Raw genomic sequence first — 26,482 nt, 5'->3', positions numbered from 1 at the left:
GGTGATGGTGGTGGTGGAGGAGGAGGTGGTGGTGGAGGAGGAGGTGGTGGAGGAGGAGATGGTGGAGGAGGAGGTGGTGGTGGAGGAGGAGATGGTGGAGGAGGAGGAGGAAAAGGTGATGGTGGTAGAGGTGGAGGTGGAGGTGGAGGAGGAGAAGGACGTGGTGGAGGTGGAAGAGGAGGTGATGGTGGAGAACGAGGTGGTGATGGTGGAGAACGAGGTGGTGATGGTGCAGCTGGTGGTGGTGGTGGAGGAGGAGGTGGTGGTGGCAATGATGCTGGTGGAGGTGGTGGAGGAGGAGCAGGAAGAGGAGGAGGAGGATGAGGTGGTGGTGTAGTAGTGATGGTGGAGGTGGTGATGGAGGAGGAGGAGGGGGAGAAGGATGTGGTGGAGGTGGAGGTGGCAGAGGAGGATGAGGTGGTGGTGGTGGAAGAGGAGGAGGAGGATGAGGTGGTGGAGGTGGGGGAGGAGGATGAGGAGGATGAGGTGGTGGTGGAGGAGGAGGAGGATGAGGTGGTGGTAGTGGAGGAGGAGGAGGTGGTAGTGGTCATGGTGGAGGAGGTGGTCGTGGAAGTGAAAGAGGTGGTGGTGGAAGTGGAGGAGAAGGGGGTGATGATGGAGGAGGTGGTGATGGTGGAGAAGGAGGTGGTGGTACCATTACTAACTTTTATGGCAGTACCATTACTAAAAAAAGGTGTTAATGGGCTAACCAGTTGGCGGTACCCTTCTCTGGCCTAACCTTATGAAAAACTTTCTGATTCAAAACTCTTCAAAAGTCCCTTGGGCTCAGATCCCTCACTCAGCAGGTTAAAGAGTGCTCCCCATGACGGTGGGAGGTGGGCCTCTTCCCCCAGGGAAGCTTTCCTGCTGTATTGTTTTCAGGTCATTGTTAGCAGTTCCCTCTGAATCCCCAGGCTCTGGCAGCTTCTCTCTATAGGCCTCTCACACTCACATCCTCACTGTAGGGGGCCCTGCTCTGAATCTCTGGTGCAGACTCTGGGCCTGACAAAGTGTAGGCCTCTCTCACTCGCAGAAGTACCTGCTGGCCACATCAGAGCGACCGCAGGAAGGTGGCGGCTCTACCAATGAGACACACCCCTCACTGAGCACGTGTCTGGAGACCTCCTCCTTCTCCAGTGCCAGGAAACCTGAACCCTACATGGAATCCAGCTTCAGTCTCCATGACGATGCAGGACATGCGCCCTTGACACAGCTCACAGGGCCTTCACGCCAGTATAAGCGAGGCCTCACTTTGTCCTCAGTGTCTCTGACAGGCAGCATTTGGCACTGCCAACCACATTCTTCCTGGACTCTTCTCCACTCACTGATGCGGGAGGCGGTGGGAGGCAGCGGGAGGCGGTGGGAGGCAGCGGGAGGCGGTGGGAGGCAGCGTGTGGCCATGGAAGAGTGGGCTCTGGAGCCTCGCGGATCTGACTTCATCTATCAGCCATGTGCACGGCTTCTGGCAGCTGCTTCAGCCTGCTTCCCAGCTTTTGCATTTGTAGAACATGTGTAATATAATTTACCTTACAGGGTTGCCACAAGGATTCACGATGACTTGTGTAAGACGGCCTGGCACATAGCATATGCTCACAAAATTATTGTGACTGTCATTCTGTAGGACACAGAACTCCCTGTCTGATACTTCTCAATCATCTGCTGGTCATCTCTGCCTCATAAGTGCATCCCTAGAATTAAACTCACAACCTTCCCCAAGTGTAGTGGCTCACCTAAATTTTCTCTTTCTCTTAATGGCACCATTATTCTTTCTCAGGCCAGCCTGTTTTCCCAGCTGCACCACCTGTGGCCTCCCTTCCCACAGAGCACCTCGCTGGGGCCAAGCTCTCCAGCCAGAAGCCCCAGTTTCTCCACGACCAGCCCTGCATGCGGCCCACTGACATCCTGCTCCCTCCAAACACAGCTCCCACCGAGAAGCCTTCTGGGCAAAGGCTCCCTCCTCCTCTGGAACCCCGCTGCGTCACTGTTTCCTGATTGCACACACACACGTTCCCTTCTTTATTCCTGCAAACATTTACTGTGCACCTATTCTATGCCAGACACCGCATCCCCAGCTCTTGGCGATGAATCACCTGATGAATCAGACCAGCAAGGACTGTGCCTCGCAGATGCAGAGCAGACAGCCACAGGCGCTAACAAAACAGAGTGTGGCAAGGGCTGGAATATGCACAGGGACCAAGCCTCAGCAGGGGACAGAAGATGGAGCAGCAGGCGATTCTGCAGTGCCTATGGGCACTCCAGTGAGGTGTAGCTCCACACCCAGCCCCCATCCTGTGCCCATGCCCCAGGTCTCACAGCGCCTGACACAGGGTTTTAGCAACTCTACTAGACTGAATGGATATGGAGCAACCCGGTCAGAAGAGGAGGCACTCAGAATTACAGAACTCAGAGGAGGCAAGAGCCCAGCGGGCCGGGTGCAGACAGATGTGGGCTCGCAGCGGGCCTGCTGCATTCCGGCTGTGTCTCTCCATAAGGCAAGTAGCCTCTCCCTACTGGTCTGTCCTCCAGTCGCACAAGGAGGTGAGACAAACACACAGATGGGCCTGGGAGGGCCTAGAAGAGGATGTTCAAGGCCTGTAAGGTCCCTAAGATTTGGAAAGCAGGCCCTGAGCAGAGCCTTGCAGGCCAGCGTGGAGGGTGCCTGGCAGCAAGGGGCAGCAGAGGCCATGGGACACCCCTGCTGGGCTGCCTTCCTCAGCTGTAGCCCACTTTTTATGAAGCCTCACATGCTGACTCTTTCCTGAGAGCACAGCCAGATGAACTCTCAGCAACTGAACACACCTGTAACTAACACCAAGGTCATGAAAGGAAGCCTTACCTCCCCACCACATGACCCCTGCTAGTCACTGCTACCCCCACAGGGTAACCGTTATCCCAGTTGCTAACACCATAGATGTGCTGTGCCGCTTTCACCCCTTCTGTAGATGAAATCACACATTTTGCAGGTCCTCTTCCTTAGCCAGCTCCTTTGCTCAGCAGTGTGTCTGGAGTTCCAGCAGCAGCACCTGCAGCTGTGGACATCTCACTTTCATGCCAGCAGTGCTGAATACCACTGAATAACAGCATGAATACCACTGGCACTTGCCTCTCTCCTGATTTTCAGGACTATCATGAATGACACTACCATGGACATTCCACAGTCTCTCTTCTGGTGAACCTGGGGGCACATCTGCACCGGGTGCAGAATGCTGGGTCCTGGGGCATACCCAAGTTCAGCTTTAAAAGATGCTGGCTATCAATATTCCACAGTGGCTATGCCAACTTACACCCCACCAATGGTGTCTTGGAGTTTAGGTTGAACCACATCCTTGTCAGCACTTGGAGCTGTCTGTCTTTTCCACTTTGGCCATTCTTCCAAGTGTGTAACAGTATCATGTTGTGGTCATAACTTGCATTTCCCTGATATGTACTGAGGATGAGCTTTTTTCACGTTTGCTGACCACACCTTTTCTTGTGAAGTGGAAATCCTATATTTAATTCCTCCACCAAACACCTTGTGTAGCTTGTGTTTCCCTACACATCAAGGGACAAGGCAGAGACCAGTGTGCCTGGGATAGGCACGTCTATTGAGCAGTGTCAGTGAGAAAACTGCAGGGCTATCAGGATCAGAAGATGGTCTTTTCTTAAGAAAACTTGATTGGCAGCAGGGAAGACAATGGGGGAAAGGGCTGACTGCTCAGAGGCAGGGCAGGGAGGCATCTGAAAGGTGCAGGGAGGAAGACTTCAATCCTGGGGAAAGGAGACAAAGTCCAGGAAGAATACATTTCTCCCTTTCTTCCTGGCTCGGTTTTTGACGCTAACCCTGAAAAAGACCTTCTCCACTTCATAGCTGCTGAGTTTGGATAAAGTGAGATGAAGCATTTTACAGAGCTGAGAGGTTCTCTAGTCACAGGAAGCCTGCATATGGGCATCCTCCCATCTGGCATCCTAATCCTCGGCATCTCCCTTCCCTCCCAAACCTGACTATGGGTATCATAAGGCAGGAGCCACAGCTGTCTGAGCCATCTCTGTGCCTGGCATTTAGCAGACTTAAATTGATGTGGAGTAAATGAAGGCTGGGCATTTATTAAAGAGGAGGAAGAGGACAGAAATAACATGAAAGAGAACTGGATACTGAGGTCAGGTACTCTGATGGTTGCTTTACACAAACTACTACTCACCCCAAAACAGCTGGCAGGTTAGTCCTAAATCCTCATTTCAAAGATAAGGAAACTGAGGCTACAGAATGTAATGACATGCTCAGGGTCACAAGGCTGCTTACATGACTGAGGCAGAAGTAAACTGAGGTCTGCTGGACCCCAAAGCCTACTCATCCCTACCACCCTACTCAGCTCCATGCTTGACTGCAGAAGACAAGGCCTTGGCCAGCCACAAGTGGTCAACTCCATGGGCTCTCAGGGTCTCCTTCAGAGCCACCCAGCACCGAGGTTTCTACTGGAAGACAATAAAGTGTGCTGGTTCTGAAGAGGCACAAGTCCCCCCTTAGCCCCATAATAGCTGAATCCAGGCACGGTGTGGGTGAATCCCACTCCTGGTTCTTTTGCTTCCTGCAGAAAATTACAAAGTGGCAGCTGAGCAAAGGCTCTGGAGCCAGGTGTGCGGTGGGAGCACAGCTAAGATGGCAAGGGGTTCAGCGGCCATGACTCAAGCCAGCACAGGCAGTCGAGGGTCTCATGTTCCTGGTCCATATGCCAGTATGGCAGATGCACCTGAATGTGTGTTTGGAGTTCTGAGCTAAGGAATCTGGGAATGGCCAACCCGGAGATCCATTCCTTATCTATAAGGAACATCTGAATCACCGGCCCTTGTGAAGTGAAAATCTATGGAACACAGCTGTACAGGGCATTGAGGCCCTTTGTTTTGGGTTGAATCAAGCTTGTCCAACCCACAGGCCAGAGGTTGCATGCAGCCAAGGAAGGCTTTGAACGTGGCCCAACACAAAGTCATAAACTTTCTTAAAACATTATGAGATTTTGTGATTTTTTTTTTTTTAGCTCATCAGCCATTATTAGTGTTAGTGTATTTTATGTGGTCCAAGACAATTCTTCCAGGGTGGCCTAAGGAAGCCAAAAGATTGGCCACCCCTGGGTTTAAATGAAGGTTGCCAGGTAGAAGCTGTTAGGGAGAGTGCTAAGTGAAAATGCTATGGAAACTACATGCTCTTTGGGAGTAGTGGTTCGCTTGCTCAGCCAGCCATGGGGCCTTGCGGTTCTCCTGTCCATCCCACTGCCACTGGACTGTCCCTGTATGTAACTTTTCTGCAAATAAAACCCTATGTCTCATTTGCCGGCTCTGGGGCTCTTGTTTGAGCTCTCAAACCTGGTGCCATCCCTATTGAAGTTAATAGGGGTCCCGTGCAAAGATGCCCACAGAAACGGACAAAGACCTTGTTCTATGACACTGTCAGATGTGCGGAAACACCTGGGGAGTGCATGGCCCCAGTCTGCTGGATACTGCAAGACCATCAGAGAAAAGTCTGATGCAGCCCAGAGAGAAGGCTTGCCCATCCCAGAGAGCAGGTGTTGGGGTCAGGCCACCGTTAATGATAAAAATCCATCTCAGCATCCATATACGTGTGCATGCACACATGCTCATCCATTAATCCAAACCTGAAGCACTGTGACATGAAACAGAGCCCCCAGTACTGCTGTGCACCAGGGAAGGAGCCAGCACTCGCCAGGTGTCTAGCACACACAAACACTTTTACAGGCGATACTTTCCTTAATCCTCCCATTAACTACCGGCAGAAAGCATTAGCATCTCCATTTTACAGATGGAGAAACCGAGCTGAAAGGAGGCACACTGACTGAATTGCTGTGTGGGAGCCAAGGCTCATAGGCTCTGGTGCCCACATGCCATCAGTTACACCACACTCAATGTCCAGGCTGCTTCTTCACGTGCCATAAGACCCTCACAAGTCCCCTGTCTGTGTCAACAGCTCATTGCTTTCTATAGGGAAATGGAAACAATATTGCTTACTTAGATCTTGCAGTGTGGCTGTGAAGAACAATTACTCAGAAAGATTATAAAGCACAGGAGCCCTACAAAATGGGATTTCCATGCTTAAGAATAATCATCTAGGAAATAAATACTGCAGACAAAAAGGTCCAGAAGTCTCTCCCTCCTTGAAAATGAGTCTGGATTTTGTGCAGGGTTTCCTTACCTGCCAGTCTCAACAGGTAGAAGGTGGAAGCTGACCGGCTACCACAGGTGGATGGCTGCAGGATTCCACTCAGCCCCTTGGATACACCACGACTCGGCCAACAGCCACAGGCATCAGCCTCCCCATCTCAACCTGCTCTCACCCGGGACTGTACTCTAAGCTGTTTTGGGTGGTCAAGGATCAAGCAGCAGCTTATCCAACTTTCCCCCGAACAGGTTTTTACTGTCAATTTCTAAACTTAAAGGAAATGGGAGGGAAAAGGAAAGGGCTGTGATGATTGGAAAGTCCTGGAGCCGTGTGTACAGAAGCTGGAAATGTCAAGGTCTGCGAGTATTCAACGAATGAAAGTGGAATCGTGTAAAAGCAACAGCTAATAAAAAAAGATTGTCAGATGCTGTGTTTTCCATCTTCCCAGCCATTACAGGAATAAAATTATCCGTGGAGAAGATCGAAAACCTTTTTCAAAACTAATACAATTAAGCCTCATTCTTCTGCCTCCTTTCTGCCTCTCCCCCTGGCTCCCCTTTAATCCTCCTATCTCCCGCACCAATCTCCATTTCCTGAGATGTTGGAGGTGCTTTCCTTTTTTTTTTATTATCACCAGCAAAATGCTGTGTTTAAGAGTCAGAAAGGAGATCATGCTTTTGCACCTCCTTCTGGAAGCATTTAATAACTCTTCACAATCATCTAGGAAACCTCGATTTTTAAAAAGCCTACACCTGCATATGTAAGGAGTTTGGACTTCATTTAATGAAGAGAAAGAAGTCTCATCCAGAATTTCCTCTCCTTTAGCAAAGCAGAGACTTGGTTTCTAAGAAGAGAACTAGGGTAGAGATGAGAGAGGAGAATGACAAGAGGAAAACGTATTTTAGAGAGGCAAAAATGCTGCGAGGCTCTTTCCCTTCCACCCGAAACAGACATGTACACGTGCCTCTAGCAGCCAAGCCCAGGGAGGGAAACATGAGGAGCACAAAGGAGACCAAAGAATTGCACAAATAAAAAAACAAAAACACAAACAAAAAAAAAAACCCCTGTGCCTATGAACATATGGGAAACTGTGATAATGAGAGCTATGGCTGGTGGAATTTTTTTTTACCCTTTTCTAGGATCTCAAATCACAATCCTTGTCATTATAAGCTACAGTCAAACCTGTGCATGAGGCTGCTCTGTGAAAGATTTGCTTGTTAAGGGCCACTCGGAAAGTGGCTCAGAGGTGCACTGCCGTTCCTCAGACTGTGGGATATCACCATCAGCACTCTGTGTTCACAGCATGTCAACTCCGGCCAGCCCCTAAACACCGGCAAAGGTGGACAAGCAGGTGTTGATGGGGCACAGAAGAACCTCCCTCTTTTCCCCATGGCCTGGAAATCCAGAAACCCATGTTTCTGCCAGGCTCCACTGTGGCATGGCACAGGAGAAAACCCCTGTGGAAATCAGGCCCCTCAAGCAAACTGTCAATTTCAAAGCTCCAAACCGTGACAAATGATTTGCGAAGATTTGCCTGCAATAAGCTGATGGCTCAGGTTGCTTGGTATGCTGTCTCAGGCATGAGGGGGAACAATTTTTTTTTTAACCTCCCAACCATCCCCTCCCACGTTTTAAGCCATTTCTTTGAAAAATCTGTCATGATCCACAAATTAAACCAAAAAATAAGCAAGTTACCAAATGATTTTTCAAGAGTCGTGGTAGGGTTTTTTTTTTTTTTTTAAAGGCATGATGATGTTTTTAAATCTCATTCATTTCAAAGACTTATCTTTAGAAAAGCAGCGAGTGTGCAGCCGTAGTGCACTTTGATCTTCCCGACTCCCAGGAGAAAATCAATAATACAACTTTAATGTATTTGTATAGCAAGACATCACGTTATTATTATTTTTACCAAATGCAGCTTAACTAAAGTGGAAAAGGTATACTGGGACTCAGCACCGCCCTGTGGTGAAAGTGAATTTTTTTCTAAAATTGAACTACTCTAGAGCCAGCCACATTCAACAAAAAAAAGGTGGGGCAGTGGGGAGACAATTAAAAACCAATTATCTCCATGAATGCAACTTGTTGAAAGGCTCTATTTGGGTGCCTGCTGCAGAACGCAGGAGGGCATGTCCAAGGAGTGACTGACATTTGGGCGAATGGGCACTGGGCCTGCGGACTCCTCTCTCCCCCTATGATGGTGATGTGTTCTGGTCAGATGCCTTTAGGACCTGGCCCCGAGGAATACAGCCAAGCAGGAGTCTTACCTTCCTCTCAATACGCCCCAGCTGCTCCTTGTAGAAGGTGTCACGGCGTCTTAGCTCTGCCTCTCTGCTCTCCAGCTCCCTGGCCTGCTTGGAAGAGAACAAAGCCCACATTAGCCAGCAGTGATGGTGCTGGAATGGTGCTGCAGGGAGAAGGCGACGGACATTTCTGCTCACATTCACAATGAGAACAGTAGCAATAATGAACTGAAAACCTTATGAAACGCCAGATCATTCACATATATTGTGCTTAATTTTCACAACAATCCTTCAAGGTGGGTAATTACGATAGCTGCTTCACAGACAAACAATAACATTTATTGATTATGGGAGTCCTGTTCACAGTGCTCCCACAGTTGTTTCCTTTGATCCTTACCATACTTCTAAAGGGCAGGTGGGATCATCATGATCCCCCACTACAGATGAGAAGCCAGATGACAACAGGGAGCCTAAGTAGCTGTCCGAAAGCTCACAGCCATTCAGAGAGTAGCTGGGGTCTGAACCTTGGTCAATGTAGGTGTGTCTGGCTGCTGGGTGTGTGGCCATGAGCCACACAGCTATGTGTTGGCCTTGGTGTCCTTATGCTTGGAACCAGCACCTCCTCTGGGCCGAGGCTACCAGAATGCTCATCCTGAAGCTTTCAGGGCCTGTGCCAGCAGGATGTCTATGTGAGGAATGGGACACAGGACTAAAGTGTTGGGCGAAGATGCCTAGCCATCAGCACCTCCTTAGGCTAGAGACTGTTCACACAAATAGAGCCTCATGCTCTGAGCTGGAAGGAGCAGGGATCCATGCCTGCAGGAAGACAGGCACAGAGTCAGCTGGAGGGGTGCTGCTCCCTCACCCGCCTGATGGGGATGGCTGAGTCCCTGTTGGAGCATAGGGCCAAGGGCCCTCCCTCCAGGTCCAGTTAGGCTGAGGGCTCAGCTTACCAGGGCAAGCAACCTGAGGCTGGCAGACCTCAGGTTGAACTCAGCCCACCCTTAACTAGCTAGGCGACCTTGAACAAGTTCCTGACCTCCAGCTTCCTCAGGTATGATGTGTAAAGCTGGAAGGGACACATAGCTGTACAGAAGGTTAAAGGAAACCCCAACAGAAGTGGGCAGGGTCTCAACAGGCCTCCATAAAGGGTCACCAGCACATGGCAGGGCAGGGATATAAGTCCCATCACTGGGATACTCACGTCCCGAAGTCTCCGGGGGCTTCCCAGGACCAGGCCCCAGGGCCCGCTTCTACCCTCCACGGGTCAAATGTGGAACAACTCCACACTGAGTGTCAGGGTGGAGACAGTCACAGGGGCCTGGGAGCTCAGGACTGCCTTTTGTGACTGTATGGAGGAATAACACCATCTGCTTGCTGTCTACCCCTGTGCTAGGGCTGTGTGTGCTCAGGTTCTCCGCTAAGTTCCTGATGGCACTTAATTAATTCTCACTAGCCCCAAGAGCACAAGCTAGCCAGTAGTAGACTGTGAACCTAAGTTCATATGACTTCCAAGTCCTGAGCTTTTTCCTTTTAAGCCACACTATGGTATCAGCACATGGGTTTGAATCACTTAAAAATATGGGGTAAGACATGAACCCAAGTTTTTGAAAGCCCATCTCCCTGGCAGTGCTACTCCTACTGACATAGAACCTTGCAGAACAACCAGCAAGATAGTTTGTAATCAGAGCTGACCACTCACCAGTGCTCCTGAGTGCAAAGTACCAGGAGAAAGACCCAGGCGAAAGGGCCACACCAGGCCAGTGGGCTTGGGTGGCTGGCTGAACCCCTCCCTGAGAGTTAAGTTCTAACACCAGCTCTATTACTGAGTGGCCTCTAGGAAGCCTGAGCAAGATGCTGTCTTGTCTGTTTTTTCCCCTTACCTGTATAAGGGAGAAGAAGTAATAACCTGGATCCCCAGGCAGCTGCAGAGGATCTAAAAATGCCAGGAAGGCTTCTGGAATGCCTCTGGAATGCCAACACTTCAGAAAAGCTAAATACAAACAGTGGGACTAAATGCCAGGAATTTCTCACAGGGCTTTTCAAAGTGTGCTGCTGAAGCTGTGTCCCAGGAATGCAAGCACGGCTAATCTGCGCTGGGCCTCTCAGCAGTCCAGCACTTAACTGTTACCAATCCCTGGTGCAGTCAGAGGAGAAGCTCGTCTGATGCAATTAAGCAGCCAGTAAAGGAAAGTCTCTGAGGGCTCTGGACCTGCCATTTTTTGACCAGCAGTCCCAGCCAAGCAGGAAGATGACATCTGAAGGCAAAACCATCATAAGGCTCTTCAGCTGCCATTCTCTACAGTTAAGTGAAGCAGCAGAGACAAGGAGGTGAGTCCACACGTCCACCACCATCCCACTGACACTGTGATGCCTCCTCTGGGCCGAGGCTACCAGAATGCTCATCCTGAAGCTTTCAGGGCCTGTGCCAGCAGGATGTCTATGCAAGGAATGGGACACAGGACTAAAGTGTTGGGCGAAGATGCCTAGCCATCAGCACCTCCTTAGGCTAGAGACTGTTCACACAAACAGGAAGAAACGTTGAGGACATCAAGGCCTACTTTTCTATTCATGTCCAATGCAGCACAATTCAGCAGTTAAGAATGAAATGAACTGTTTGGAGAGGGATGAGGCTGTGCCTCCCACTTGAATGAAAACTCCGCGATGTGCACCATATCCCCAACACCTTGGCTTCGTCACAAGTAAGCCACTAGGGTGGCAAGCTCACCGCCTCTAATTCATCTGCTACAAAGCACCGCCCACCAGCTCTGCTCATCTGAGATTTAGAATGCAATCCCAATGACTGACAATGGACAAGAGGTGACACGACAAATGGCTGTAGAAACTGAGTATGACACAAATGCCTGAGTGTCAGTGCCCGGCCCAGAGCAGACACTCAATGACCTGGCTGTGACGTATGGAAGAGCACATTGGGCAGCACCCGCCACTCCACACAGTTGCCCCGCAGTCTCATAGTGGCTTCCTAGCACTCATGAAAGGCCACGCAGCATGCAGCACAACTGTGGCTTCAGTGCCTGAGTGTGTCACTTACCAGAACACCATGAAGGACACCTCTGTGTGACAGACAGAACTGTAAAAGGGCTGAGGGCACAACAGGGAAGCCAGAGAGAGAATCTCTGCTATCATGAAGCTTAGATCCCAGTGGGAGATGCAAATGTGTGTGCAGATAAGTAATTTCAGAGAGATGTGCTGGGGAGACCATAAGACAGACTCACTTGTAGGGTTAGCGGGTTGCTATTTTCCCTAAGGAGATTTCCGAGACAGTGTTCAGGGAAAAATTTTGGAATTAAGAATGTTGTCTCTAATATAAAGGTAAAATATCACCATTATGAACGTGTACTCAGCAGATGACAGTCTTTGCATAGAGAATTGAGGGAATCTGCATGATTTGGTCAAGGACCTCCTCCAGTCAAGACAAGACAGTGAGTTCACACTTTGATGCCTCTACCCTACTTCGAACACATAGCATTATAGATATGTGTTAGATAAATTATAGATAAATTATAGAACAGGTGACCAAAAAGACACAGACAGGTTCAAAAACAAGATTAAAGTGTCCAATACCAAACAGAAATGCAAAGCAGTGGGTGGGGCTGAAGCCACAGGCCTGCTGGCTCCAAGTCTGGAGCAGGCAGAGGCAGTCAGGAACCCTCTTTATCATGCAGGGTCAGAATAAACCACATTCTGCACAAGCGGGGCCCTGAAGCCAGGCTGGCGACCTGCAGCCTAGGGATCTCCCTAAAATAAGAAGCTGATATAAAAAACTTCTGAAGACCTACACTGAGGGACAGGGTTTTCAGTTTGCTTAAACCTAGAAAGCCCAGAAGCTACATATCCCACTCCTGGATGACAAATGAACCTAGTCACTCAGTTCCTGGCTCTGCAATATCACTAGGACCACTGTGGAGACAGGCCTCAGAAGGCCAAAATCAGACCTGGTCCCGCACTGGGGTGCAGGTGTAGGTGACAATAGAAATATTGAACTTTCCACTCCAAATGAACCTACAAACTGAATCTCAAATATGTGAAGAAATAGAATTTCTGAAAAGGCTACCAATAAAAGCAGTAACTGAAATATGAATTTACTCCAGATGACATTAATTTTATAGGATAATATGATAAAGGATTTCAAAAAACTTTTTATTATGCAAAAATTTAAACACAAGAAAGAAGAATATAATAAAACCCCAGATAGCCATCAGCAAGCTTGAACAATTAGAAACTAAAGAGATCTTCTTTCATCTCTACCCTCCACCTTCTCCACCCAAGTTTCTTACAGAGCTCTTCATCTACATAGCTTCAATACGTTGCTCTAAAAAATAAGGACTTTTAATTTCTAAAACACAACCATAGTAGTATTGCATATCAAAAACAATTTAACATGAATTCCTTAACATCATCGGATATCCAGCCAGCATTACAACCTCCAATTGATAAATAATTTTAAATATGCATATTTAAGTTGCTCAAAAAGATAAAACGAAGTAACTTCTGATTTACAAAAAAGAAATTATGAATCTGAAACAGGCTAACCACTAAATAGGTAAAGATTATACATTTAAAATCTACTAAATAAAAAATTAAATGGATAAGACAAACTCTAAGCTGAGGACAGCAAGGGAAAAATTATCAAACTGAAATGAAGTATGGAGATTTGAGCAAGAATGTACCAATGGAAGACAAAGATAAAAAGTCGGGAGGATTGCTTGAGTCCAGGAGCTGGAGATCAGAATGGGCAACAAAGCGAGACTCCATTTCCACAAAAAATAAAAATAAAAAGTTGGCTATGGTGACACATGCCCACTACTTGAGAGGCTGAGGCAGGAGGATCTTTTGTTCCCTGGAGTTTGAGGCTGCAGTGAGTTATGGATCGCACCACTGCACTCCAGCCTGGACAGCAGAGTAAGACTCTGTCTCAAAAACAAACAAACAAACAAAAAACCCAAAGATAAAAAGTCTGATAAAAGCTAAAAACTCTGTGTTTGTCTGTTATTGGTGTATAAGAATGCTTGTGATTTTTGCACATTAATTTTGTATCCTGAGACTTTGCTGAAGTTGCTTATCAGCTTAAGGAGATTTTGGGCTGAGACAATGGGGTTTTCTAAATATACAATCATGTCATCTGCAAAGAGGGACAGTTTGACTTCTTCTTTTCCTAACTGAATACCCCTGATTTCTTTCTCTTGCCTAATTGCCCTAGCCAGAACTTCCAACACTATTAATTCAAGATGGATTAGAGACTTAAATGTTAGACCTAATACCATAAAAATCCTAGAGGAAAACCTAGGTAGTACCATTCAGGACATAGGCATGGGCAAAGACTTCATGTCTAAAACACCAAAAGCAACGGCAGCAAAAGCTAAAATTGACAAATGGGATCTAATTAAACTAAAGAGCTTCTGCACAGCAAAAGAAACTACCATCAGAGTGAACAGGCAACCTACAGAATGGGAGAAAATTTTTGCAATCTACTCATCTGACAAAGGGCTAATATCCAGAACCTACAAAGAACTCCAACAAATTTACAAGAAAAAAACAAACAACCCCATCAAAAAGTGGGCAAAGGATATGAACAGACATTTCTCAAAAGAGGACATTCATACAGCCAACAGACATATGAAAAAATGCTCATCATCACTGGCCATCAGAGAAATGCAAATCAAAACCACAATGAGATACCATCTCACACCAGTTAGAATGGCGATCATTAAAAAGTCAGGAAACAACAGGTGCTGGAGAGGATGTGGAGAAATAGGAACACTTTTACACTGTTGGTGGGATTGTAAACTAGTTCAACCATTATGGAAAACAGTATGGCGATTCCTCAAGGATCTAGAACTAGATGTACCATATGACCCAGCCATCCCATTACTGGGGATATACCCAAAGGATTATAAATTATGCTGCTATAAAGACACATGCACACGTATGTTTATTGCAGCACTATTCACAATAGCAAAGACTTGGAATCAACCCAAATGTCCATCAGTGACAGATTGGATTAAGAAAATGTGGCACATATACACCATGGAATACTATGCAGCCATAAAAAAGGATGAGTTTGCGTCCTTTGTAGGGACATGGATGCAGCTGGAAACCATCATTCTTAGCAAACTATCACAAGAACAGAAAACCAAACACCGCATGTTCTCACTCATAGGTGGGAACTGAACAACGAGATCACTTGGACTCAGGAAGGGGAACATCACACACCGGGGCCTATCATGGGGAGGGGGGAGGGGGGAGGGATTGCATTGGGAGTTATACCTGATGTAAATGACGAGTTGATGGGTGCAGCAGACTAACATGGCACAAGTATACATATGTAACAAACCTGCATGTTATGCACATGTACCCTACAACTTAAAGTATAATAATAATAAATTAATTAAAAAAAATAATAATAAAATAAAAGCTAAAAACTGTGGAAGACAGACTGATGGTCCAGAATGTGTCTAACAGCTGTTTCAGAAGATGAGAAGGGAAAGACTGGAGAGGAGAAGCGGGTAAGAGAGGGGAAGGAGGATGGAAGCCAGAGTAGAAGGCAGGTGAGAGGACGGGAGGTAGGCAAGGGGAGGGAGAAAGACACTGGTAGGGGTGAGTGAGGGAGAGTGGGAAAAGGGGAAGGGAGAGAGAGGGAGAGGATGGTAAACAGAAAAGACCAAATAAAACTATAGAAATAAGTGTAAGTAAATTGGTTACCACAAAAAGCACATGAAGGGGACCTCTAGGATGGCCCCTGATGATCTCCACCTCCTAGGCCTCATGTCCCTGTGGGATCTCTTCCTCTTGAGTGTGGGCTGGAACTTGAGACTCATTACTAATAAATAGAATATGGCAAAGTGATGGGATGTCACTTCCAAGATTTAGTTTTAAAAGACAGTGATTTCTGTCTTGCTCATACTCTTTTCCTTGTCCACACTGATGAGGCAAGCTTCCATTTTATGAGCTGCCTCCACTACCACTGGGAAGACAGGTCTCAGAAGGCCAAAATTACATAGTAAGACACTGAGGGTGGCCACTGACCAACAGCCAGTGAGGACCGGAGGCCCTCAGTCCATCAGCCCTCAAGGAACTGACTCCTGCCCACAGTCATGTGAGTGAGCTTGGAAGCAGACCCTCCCCCAGTGGAGCCTTCAAATGAGACAGCAGCCCCGGCAGATACCTTGACTACAAGACCTTAGGGCAGAGGCACCCAGCTAAGCCAGGCCCAGATGCCTGACCCATAGAAACCACAAGATAATAAATGTTTAAGTCACTACATTTTGTAATTTGTTACTTAGTAATTGTTAACTAACATAAGATATGAACTGATTAATCTCACCCTTAAAAGAAAACTGATTATCAATTTGGATAAAAGAAAGGAAACAAAACCTAACGACTTGCTACTTACAAGAAACCCAAGCCCCCATACTAATGGTCTTACAGAAAAGAAGAAATCCTCCACTGGACATAAATATATAGTGTAATGTCTATTTGTTTACACAAAATGTTGAGCATTAAATAAAAACTTTAAAAATACACACACACACACACACACACACACACAAAGTGCATGCAAAAATAATGACCCTCCATATAGAGATAAAATACTGGAACCAGACACATTAATGGCCCCGACTGGAATTAAGACAAAGGGACTTTAAATAACTATGATTAATATGTTAAATAACCTAGTGGAAAAAGGTAAATATCATGTGTGAAGATATAGAGAATTTCCACAGAGTGATACAACTATCTTGCCTCCATTGTTCATGATGAGAAATCAGTCTTTCATATTACTGAGGATTCCTTGTAGATGATGAGTCACTTCTCTCTTGCTACTTCCAAAATCTTCTCTTTGACTTTGCCTTTTGACAGCTTGATTGTGAAGTTCTTAGGTGTGGATCCCTTTGAAATCTTGTGCTAAGCCACATACATAGTCTTGGTCTTTTAAAATCCCAGGAATAGCATATGAGCTTTTCAAAGCCTTCTATGGCCACCTCATTCCATAGCTTTTCTTTTTAAGCTTTCAGGTTACCCTATTGTTTGCCCAAATTGTTATCTACCTCCCCAGGCAGCTATACTATTCAACAATTGCCTCTGCTTGTTTTTGACAAATGTCCACTGGGAAAAGGCTGTTGGCATTGGGCAACCTCTGAGTCAGGTTGTATAAAGATGGCCTTATAAGCGGGGTCTGTTTCAGGGAATCACCAGACAGGAAAAATAATGACATTTCTCTGGGAATGGGGCTTTGAAAGAGGTCCAACCCTTTTCTGCCTCTTCTGGTGGCTGGCAGGCTGCAGGTCTGCACTGTGCCTGTGGGCTACCGGTTTTCAAGGCTACTGTGGAGCTGCAGGGGAAACAGGGATGGGACATGATAAATTAAAATGCCACAAAGCTCACTTTTCTTACTCATTCATTTTTTTCTTGAACAAATGTTCCTGGATTCATGCAAGCCTTTGGTCAATTTTCAGAGTTCTGAAAAAATAGATTCTAACTACTTTTGCCAGTATTTTCATTGCTTTTATGAAAGAGGATTTTTAGAGGCCCTTATTCTACCAGTTTCACTGACACCACCGGAAACTATAAAACAGAACCAAATGGAAATGCTAGAAATCCATTTCTAGCATGATATGGCATGAATTCATGGATTTATTAGCATATTGGATGGAGCAAAGAATCAGTGAACTTGAAAACAAGGCATTACAAATTATCTAAATTAAAACATAAGGAGACAAAAGAATGAAAAATAAAATGGAACAGGGCCCCCAAGATCAACAGAATAATATCAAATATCCAAAGCATACATTTAATTGGAGTCCCAGTAGAAGAGAAAAGTGGGGTAAAAGAATTAAAATATATGGCCAAGAATTCTCTGGGGTTGATTGAAGACAACTAAGTCTGAGACAACAAATCTGAGAAGCTCAGAAAAATTCCAAGCAGGATGCTTTTATAAAATTCTTAAATAATTCCTTAAGTAATGGGATATCTTTGAACATAGATTATGTTTTTGAAAAATAATTTCTACAGCAACCCTAAAAAAGTAACCCCAAAAGCACAAATAGTCAATAGAGGAGATCATGGAATTCTAAATATATTGACTCATCCCCACTCTCCCCCACCAAAAACAAACCTGCAAGAAAGAAGCAAAGAGAAACAAAGAACAGATGGAACAAACAGAAATCAAACTTCAAGATGGCTGATTTAAATAGTCGCATCAGAAATCACATCAAATATAAATCAACTTAGCCCTTGTATTAGTTCCTATTGCTATGGTATGAAATTACCAGAAACTTAGTGGCTTAAAGCAATATAAGTGTCTTCTCTTACCATTCTAAAGGTCAGAAGTCTCAAACAGGTCTTATTTGACTACAATCATGCTGGTGGCAGGGCTGTACCTTTCCGGGGGTTCTAGAGAAGACTCTATTTCCTTACCTTTTCCAGTTCTATCTAGAGGCTACCCCCATTCCTTGGCTCATGGCCTCACATCACCCTGACTTCTGCTACTCTTATCATATCTTCTTTTCTGTCTCTCCTGCCTTCCCCCTTCCCTCATAAGGACCTTGAGATTACACTGAACCCACCTGGATAACGAAGGATAATCTCCCCATCACATATCCTTAACTTAATCACACCTGCAAAGTTCCTTTTGCCATGTGAGAGAAAACATGCACAGGCTCTAGGTACTAGAAGGTAGACATCTTTGGGGGGTCATTATTCTTCCTATCACACTCCCCAATGAGAAGGCAAAGTCCTAACTATGTGTTATTAATAAGAAATAGCTTTTAAACACAAAGACACAAAAATTTGGGAAAAAAAAGAAAAATATATATTGTGCAAATGCTAAGTAAAAAAAGCTGGTGTAGCTATATTAATTAAAGAAGAATTCAAGATAAAAAATAAGACCAGATATAAAGAGAGGCAGTTCATAATCATAAAAGGGACAATTATTCAAGAATAACAATTCTAAATGTATAGGTACTTTTAATAAAACTCCTAAATACATAAAGCAAATCTGAGAGAATAAAGAGGAACATAAATAAATCCATAATCACAAATACTTTGATCTCCTGCTCTTAAAATATTGATAGAACAAGTAGACAAAAAAATCAACAAGGATATGGAAGATTTGAACAGTATTATCATCCAACATGACCCAAATGACATGTATACAACACTACATCTAACAACAGGAGGAAACACATGCTTCTTAAATACACGTGGAACAGTCACTGAAATGGACATCTTGAGCTATTAAGTTTAAAAGGATGAAATCATACAAAGTATGTTCTATGATTTAAAAAAAGTATTAAATTAGAAATTGTAAGACACCCAGAAAATCCTTACTGTTGTAAGACACCCAGAAAATCCTCAAATGTTTAGAAAATAAGCATATTACTAAATAACCCACGAGTTCTAACCAAAAGAAACAGTAGTAATAGACTACTGAAAATAGACTTGGAAATGACAGATAATGCAATTAGCAGATGAGGACTTTAAAACTGCTATTGTAAGCATGTTGAAGGATTTAAAGAAAATGTAAACATAATGATATAAATGGAAGCTACTGAAAAGTGCCAAATGGAATTTCAAGAGCTAAAATGAAAGGCTGAAAAAGTGAATACTACCTTAGGAACCTGTGGGACAATTTCAATATCAAGTGGTCTAACATACATGTAATTGAACTCTTGGGAGGAGACAGTGGTAGTGGAAAAATATTTGAATATTTCAAGAATAGATGAAAAATTCCCAGATGTGTTCAGAAATATAAACCATAATCCAATAAGCTAAACTAACCAACTCAACAGTATACACAATGTGATGAATGCAGTAATGCAAATATAAAAATTACATATCTAATCATCTAAAAATACATACTTTTCCTTGATTTGCAAAACAAAACACAAGCCTTACCCCAAAGAATTTCCCAGTCCAGATGGCTTCACCAATTTTAACAAATATTTAAGGAAGAAATCATACAACTTCTAAGCAAATTCTTCCAGCAAATAGAGGAGGAAACACTCCCCAACTCATTTTATAAGGCTACTATAATGATACCAAACCAGTATTCCTCAAGAAAAGAGACGTAAAAATCCTTAATAAAAAAACTGGCAAATCAGTTCCATCAATGTGTAAAAAAAGATAATACCCATAACCAACTAGGGTTTATGCCAGCAGGATGCTGGCATAACAACGTACTTCACCACACTAACAAAGAATAAGAAGACAATCATACGATCATTTTCAATAGATGTAAGAAGAGCATTTGACAAAATATGACATCCATTCATGGAGAAAACTTCTAGAAAACTAGTCATAGAAGAAAGTTTCCTCAACTTGATGAAGGACATGTACCAAAAAAATCTATATAAATATCATGCTTATTGGTGTAATATTGAAGGCTCTTCCCCTAAGACAGCAGAGAAAAAGTTTAAAAAGATTTAGAGTATCTGATTAATAAAAGTAACAAGGTTGATCTAACAGATGTATTTCTAGAATCTCTACTCCCAAAATTAAATATCTACATTCTTTTACAGATGAATGGAATATTTTAAAAACATCCCACTCTTGCAGGTCACATCCACCAAAAAAAAAAAAAAAAAAAAAGAATTTCAGTGCAATGAAAAGGACAGTTAAAATGAGTTGTGGTGATATGTCTTCTCAAATAATTTGTGGGCTAAGATAAAATAATGATAGAAATTTCAAAATTACAAGAATAAAAGTTCTACATTTTAAAAAATGTATGATACAGTTGATGTGGTGTCTATGAGGTAAATGTACTTAAATGCAAAATTGAGATTTAAGCAAATTATTCATTTCATATATGAATAAAATAGGATTCAGATTAAGTGGCCTGCTGCATCACACAGGAGCAGGACTGTGAAGACAGATTCCTGACTCCCAGGTCAGCAACCTCACATTTGGGGACCACGTCATTTCATCGTAAGCTGTGTGCTTTGACAATGCAAAAATCATTGGTGGATCACCAAACTTAGAACTAATCTAAGAACATGTATTATAACCATGCTTCTCAAATGTTTAAAGTGCATTTGAATCACCCAGGATTTTGATAAAAGGCAGATTCTAGCTTCTAGATTAGTCTAGACTCATGAAAATTGGGCCCAAGATTCTTTGGGTCTGGGATGGGCCCAGGGTTAAACAGTTCTTTTTTTTTTTTTTTTTTTTTGAAGACAGAGTCTCACTCTGTCCTCCAAGGAATGGCCAGTGACATGATCTTGGTTGACTACAGCCTTGATCTCCTGGGCTCAAGTGGTCCTTCCACCTCAGCCTCCGAAGTAGCTGGTACTACAGGCGCATGCTGCCATGCCTGGTTAATTTTTTATTTTATTTTTGGTAGAGATGGGATTGTATTTTGTTGCACGGGTTGGTCTTGAACTCCTGGGCTCAAGCGATCCTCCCACCTAGGCCTCCCAAAGTGTTGGGATTACAAGTGTGAGCCATTATGCCTGGACTAGATTAAACATTTCCAACATTCCAAAGTAATGGTTTTGTTTTGCTTTGAGACAAAGTCCTGCTCCTTCACCCAGGCTGAATTTTAGTGGCATGATCACAGCTCACTGCAGCCTCAACTTCCTGGGCTCAAGCGATCTTCCCACGTCAGCCTCCTACTAGCTGGGATCACAGGCACATGCCATGATGCCCAGTTAATTTTTTTAAAAAAAATTTTTTTGGAAAGACAGGGTCTCCCTATGTTGCTGGGCTGATCTCAAACTCCTGGGCTTAAGCGATCCTCCCACCTTGACCTCCCAAAGTGCTGGGATTACAGGCATAAGCAACCACGTCCAACCTAGGTAATATTAATTTGAGTACTAAGGCACTAGATGATGCCTATGGAAAGATAAATGATGGTTATAGTGAGATCGAGAAAACCCTGCAAGATCCATGATGGGTCTAAATTATGTTCCTCACAACCCTTACTTTAATGATAATGCACTCTAATTTTAAAAGATAATAAAGAGTAAGGGCTTAAGGGAACAGGCTTTACACTCAGAAATAGTTAGATTTGAATACTAGATCTGTCACTTCTTACTTGAGTGACCGTCGTCAAGTCAGAACTTCTCTATGCCGCAATTTCCTAACCCATACAACGGAGAAATTAATACAATCTCTATTTCATAAGGTTGCAGTGAAGTTAAATAAGATCATACACATAAAGTACTAAACAAATATCTGGTACACGTACACTATAATTTTCTTCAAAATAAATGGTAGCCAAGAAATTATTTTCATAATAAAAGTGTTATTATTAAATATTTAATCAGAAAAGAAAATATACCTATCCATGACCATATTAGATAACAGATTTTTAATATAGAAAGGCATATCTCAAAGACAAATATAACTTTGAGATGATCTGGGCTAATATCCACACTTGGAACTGATCCTGAGGTGCTCTGGGATGTTATACATCAGTATCAGTGTTTTATCTTCCTTCATTACACCTGTCTTCTCTCCCTCTTAATAAGTTCATCTATGGTATTAATAACTGTCACAGAGTTCTTTCTAAAACGTGTTTTTAGAGTTTTTATTGAAATATAATTCACATATCATAAAACCCTTTTAAAATCTATAATTCAGTGGGTTTTAGTACATTCATGAAGTTGTGCAATCATCACAACTATCTCATTTTAGAACATTTCTGTCACCCCAAAAAGAAACTCTGTGCCCAATAGCAGGCAGCTCCCATTTTCCCCTACACTTAGCCGCTAAATGTCCATCAACTAATAGATGAATTTTAAAATGTGGTGTATCTATACAATGGAATATCATTCAGTCAGAAAAAACAATGAAGTACTAATACATGCTACAACATAAATTAACCTTGAAAACGTTACGCTAAGTGAAAGAAGCCAGACATGAAAGGCCACATAGTATATGATTCTATTGATATGAACTGTCCAGATTAGGCAAACACATAGAGATAGAAAACAGATCAGTGCTTGCCAAGACCTGGGGGCCGGGGTGGGGGTGATGGGAAGTGGCTATTAACAGAAGCAGGGTTTCTATCCAGGTGATGAAAATGTCCTAAACTTAAATTGTGGTAATGGCTGCACAACTCAGTGAATACACTAAAAACCATGGAAATGTGTGCTTTAAATGGGTGATTTCATGGTTTATGAATATCTCAATAAAGATGTTAAAAATACATAAGATTACCAAGGAAACAAATTATATTGAAGTACAGTTATCAAAATATTAAGAAAAAAAGGCCTGAGGTGGGGACACCAGTGAGAGAGCTGATGCAGTAATCCAGGTTGGGGAGCACGACAAGGTCTGCACTGAGGCTGGATTGTAGGGTGAGGGGGTTCAACAGGAGAAGTCTGACCAATTAGATGCAGCGGGGAAAGGAGGGAGGAAAGCACAATGATCCCTCCAGGTTCCGGCTGAAAATGAGAACTATGTCTACCTATGTTGTAATGATAAATGAAATTAGTGCAACTTATACTTGTATGTCTTCTATACACAGCTAATACAGTATTTAGTACGTGGCTATATGGTCATATAAATTTCCAAATTATTGCCAGATGCTAACTTGGCATAGGTATGTCCTTGTGTTTATACAGAGAGATGTCCAAAGAACAAATTATATGTTCACTGTTCTGTTTAACTGTTTGTACTCTTCCTAAACCACAAGTTCCTGGAGGCTGAATTGTGTTACTGCTTAATCCCCAGTGACACGGAGTAAATATTCCCTACAAGAATAAAATGGCCAGGCATGGTGGCTCACATCTATAATCCCAGCATTTTCGGAGGCCAAGGCAGGAGGATCACTTGAGCTCAGGAGTTCAAGACCAGCTCAGGCAATATAGTGAGACCTCATTTCTACTATTAAAAATAAAAATTAGCTGGGCATAGTGCTGCATGCCTGTAGCCCCAGCTACTAAGGAGGCTGAGGCAGGAGGATCACTTGAGCTCAGGAGTTCAAGACCAGCTCAGGCAATATAGTGAGACCTCATTTCTACTATTAAAAATAAAAATTAGCTGGGCATAGTGATGCATGCCTGTAGCCCCAGCTACTAAGGAGGCTGAGGCAGGAGGATCACTTGAGCCCAGGAGATGGAAGCCACCGTGAGCTATGATAATGTCACTGCATGCCGGGTGAGCAATAGAGCAAGACTGTCTTAAAAAAAAAAAAAAAAAAAAAAAAGGAATAAAATGAAGTTGAGAAGGTGATTTTGTGAAAAGGAGATGCTAATCATTAAGTCAGTACAGTACACTGTGATGGTTAAGAGGCTTGGGTTCAAATTCTGGCTCTAACAATTATTTGCAATTTCTCTGTGCCTCAGTTCCCTCATAGGGCTGCCATAAGGGTTTGCTGTGATTCTGCCCTGCTGTAGGTGTCCTGGCAATGCTTGGGCTTGTCTGCTGAGTCTGAAGAAGAAACTATCACCAAGAATCCATCCCTCCCTTCCTTCCATAAGCCAGCTTGGACAGATGCACACCATTCCACGAGGTTGGCACAATTCAGCAGGGAGGTGCAGCTGATTAAGGGACTGCAGAAACGCAGACCTTCCTTCATTGACATCAAATGGGTCCTGCCGAGGCCCAAGCCTGGAAGAGTGAGGAGGGGCAGAGCTGAACAGGCATTGCTGACCTTAGGACCAAGTCCTAGCTCTGTCAAAGGCACAGAAAAATCAGGAGAGGCTGCTTCTCTAGGGTCATCTTCCTCACTTTCCAAAATCATCTACCTGTGCCAGGAGGGACAGGCAACTCAGAAACATGCTATGAAGAGGGATGCTCAAAGCCACGTCTTTGTTCCTCATTACATGATACACATTTTCCAAGAGTCACTGATGTCTCACAAGGAAACTTTGAAAAAACATTCTATTACAAGACCATCTGCTGAAATACCGTAGGCTCTCTGCAGCCCCCATTTCCTTTTATTACCAGGGAAAGCCGCATGAAAATCGGTCTCGTTCTGAAGGCTTGTGTCTGCTCATGCTGCTTCCTTCCAAATCTCCACTTGCAGGCTGCAGTGTTGAGACTGCTCCCCCGCCCCATCTGCACTGTGGACATGGTGCCCATGGCTGGGAGGATGAGGGAACGGAGGCTTCAGGTGTGAGGGATCACAGGACAGATGGCCTCCCGGGCAACCAGAACCTGCTCTCCTTCATGTTACCCAAGTAAGAAAAGAACAAGACAGCAGGGAAGGAGATGGTGGAAATGCTCAGAGACAGTTAACTCTGTGTATGTCTGACACATTTTATCCAATAAGTACCACATTCTCTGCAGCCTTCCTTCCTCTTAGCAACGCCTAGATATTGGTCAAGGCAAAAGTATAATCTTGGTCATAACAAAATAAGAATCAGTGACAATCAGGCACGAGTTTATAAAAGCAACAGTGACCATTTACTACCAGTCAATAAATAATTCCTTAAGTGCTCCATTAACTTATACAATAACCTAGTGAAATAGTTAAGTATTATTAAACACTATGTATATATTTATGTATGAATGAATGAATGTATGAATGAATGAGACAGGGTCTTGCTCTGTCACCCAGGCTAAAGTACAATGGCATGATCTTGGCTCACTGAAGCCTCGACCTCCTGAGCACAAGCCATCCTCCCACTTCAGCCTCCTGAGTAGCTTGGACTACAAGCACACCATGCCTGGCTAATTTTTTAAATTTTGGTGAGATGGGGTCTCACTATGTTGCCTAGGCTGGTCTTGAACTCCTGGGCTCAAGCAATCCTCCTGCCTTGTCCTCTTAAAGTGCTAGAATTACAGGTGTAAACCCATTTTAAAGGCAAGAAAATGAGGCACAGAGTTATGAAGTCACCCAGGGCTGCACAATCAATACATGGCAGAGGAAAAGTTTTAAAGTAATGGGCTTCATCTCCTGGTGTAATAAGATCCTACCTGGTATAATTTTCCAAGCAAGGCTATCTTAAGAAATCATGATATCATCTCTGCAATGTCTAATAAAGTTCTGGGGCACAAGGATGATAAGGTCGGAAATGAAATGTAGAACCACTCTGGTGCACAATTCCCTTTAGTGGAGGGTTGGGAGGAACCCTAGATTTGCACAGAGCACCAACAATTAACCATATGGGAGCTTGGGCCGGTGAAAGCCCAAAGCGATGTCCATTTCTCCTCAGGAAGAGTAGGCCAGTGGGCCCCTCCCCTGCACTTGCTCCCGGCCTTCAACAGTCCTTACCTGTCGGCATCCTCAGCACGCCATCTTCCTGGGCCTGTGCCATGAATTTTGTTCCTCCAGAGCAGAGCCAGCCTCGCCCAGGCAGAGCAGCTGAGAACTGGTCTACCCAGGCACACCTAGCTCAGCCAGCACCTCCACATCCCTGCAGATGCCCTCTCTCCTCTCAGTATCTCCACACAATCTCTGCTATGGCACTTTGCCTCTCCCGGTCAATGTCCCCACTGCTATTTCACTCTTGTTTGCACTGTCTTTAGTACCAAAATTGTACTGAATGCTTGTGGAACCAGGACTATTCTTAGAGCCTGGGATCCTGCGATGAGTGAGACACACAGGAAGGGATGGACAGATGAACATAAATTAATGAGTGAATGTAATGTCAGATGGTGATGAAGAGCTGTGAAGAACAGAGTGGCAGTCCAGAGAGGCGGGGGTGAGGACTCATTCACAGGGAGTGACCAGAGAAGGTCCCTTTCAGGAGGTGACATTTGAACTGAGAGCTGCATGACAGGATAGAAGGCCACGAAGATCTTGGGGAAGTTCATTCCTACCTGAAAAAACCAATGCAAAGGCCTCTGAGTGGGAACAAATGTGACATATTCGAGGGACATACCAAACACCATAACAAATATCTGGGAGTGGAGTGGGGGAGTGGTGAGAGGCAGCATGAAAAACATGCTGGGGCCTAACGGCACAGGGCCCTGCAGCCCTGGTGACGTGGTGCACTGCCTTCTATGAGCACGGGGAGCCACTGGAGAGCTCTGAGCAAGAGAGCGATATGATCTATTTATTTATTTTTTAAATCCAGCTCATAAAAGCTGAACTGGAAGGCTTCTGCCCAAGAGGACAGCCTGATTATCTCCCTTCCCACACCATGCACTCGCATGCACAGGCACACAAAATATTAACTGT

General features: G+C 44.4%; 1 protein-coding gene across 2 annotated transcripts in view; it reads right to left on the bottom strand.

Annotated features, from left to right (window-relative positions):
• Positions 1-26,482, bottom strand: part of CHCHD6 (coiled-coil-helix-coiled-coil-helix domain containing 6) — a 220,407-nt gene that overhangs the window by 74,727 nt on the left and 119,198 nt on the right. Inside the window, exon 5 of one of the 2 annotated variants that reach the window (XM_009200164.3) lies at positions 8,413-8,499. In XM_009200164.3, the coding sequence (XP_009198428.1) occupies positions 8,413-8,499 (87 nt within the window). The remainder of the gene's footprint in view (positions 1-8,412; positions 8,500-26,482) is intronic. The other variant, XM_003894054.4, reaches the window with a different exon arrangement.

Source organism: Papio anubis, chromosome 2 (genome assembly GCF_008728515.1).
Source record: "Papio anubis isolate 15944 chromosome 2, Panubis1.0, whole genome shotgun sequence".
NCBI classification, from domain to species: domain Eukaryota; kingdom Metazoa; phylum Chordata; class Mammalia; order Primates; family Cercopithecidae; genus Papio; species Papio anubis.
This window is presented reverse-complemented; position numbering and strand designations above follow the sequence as displayed.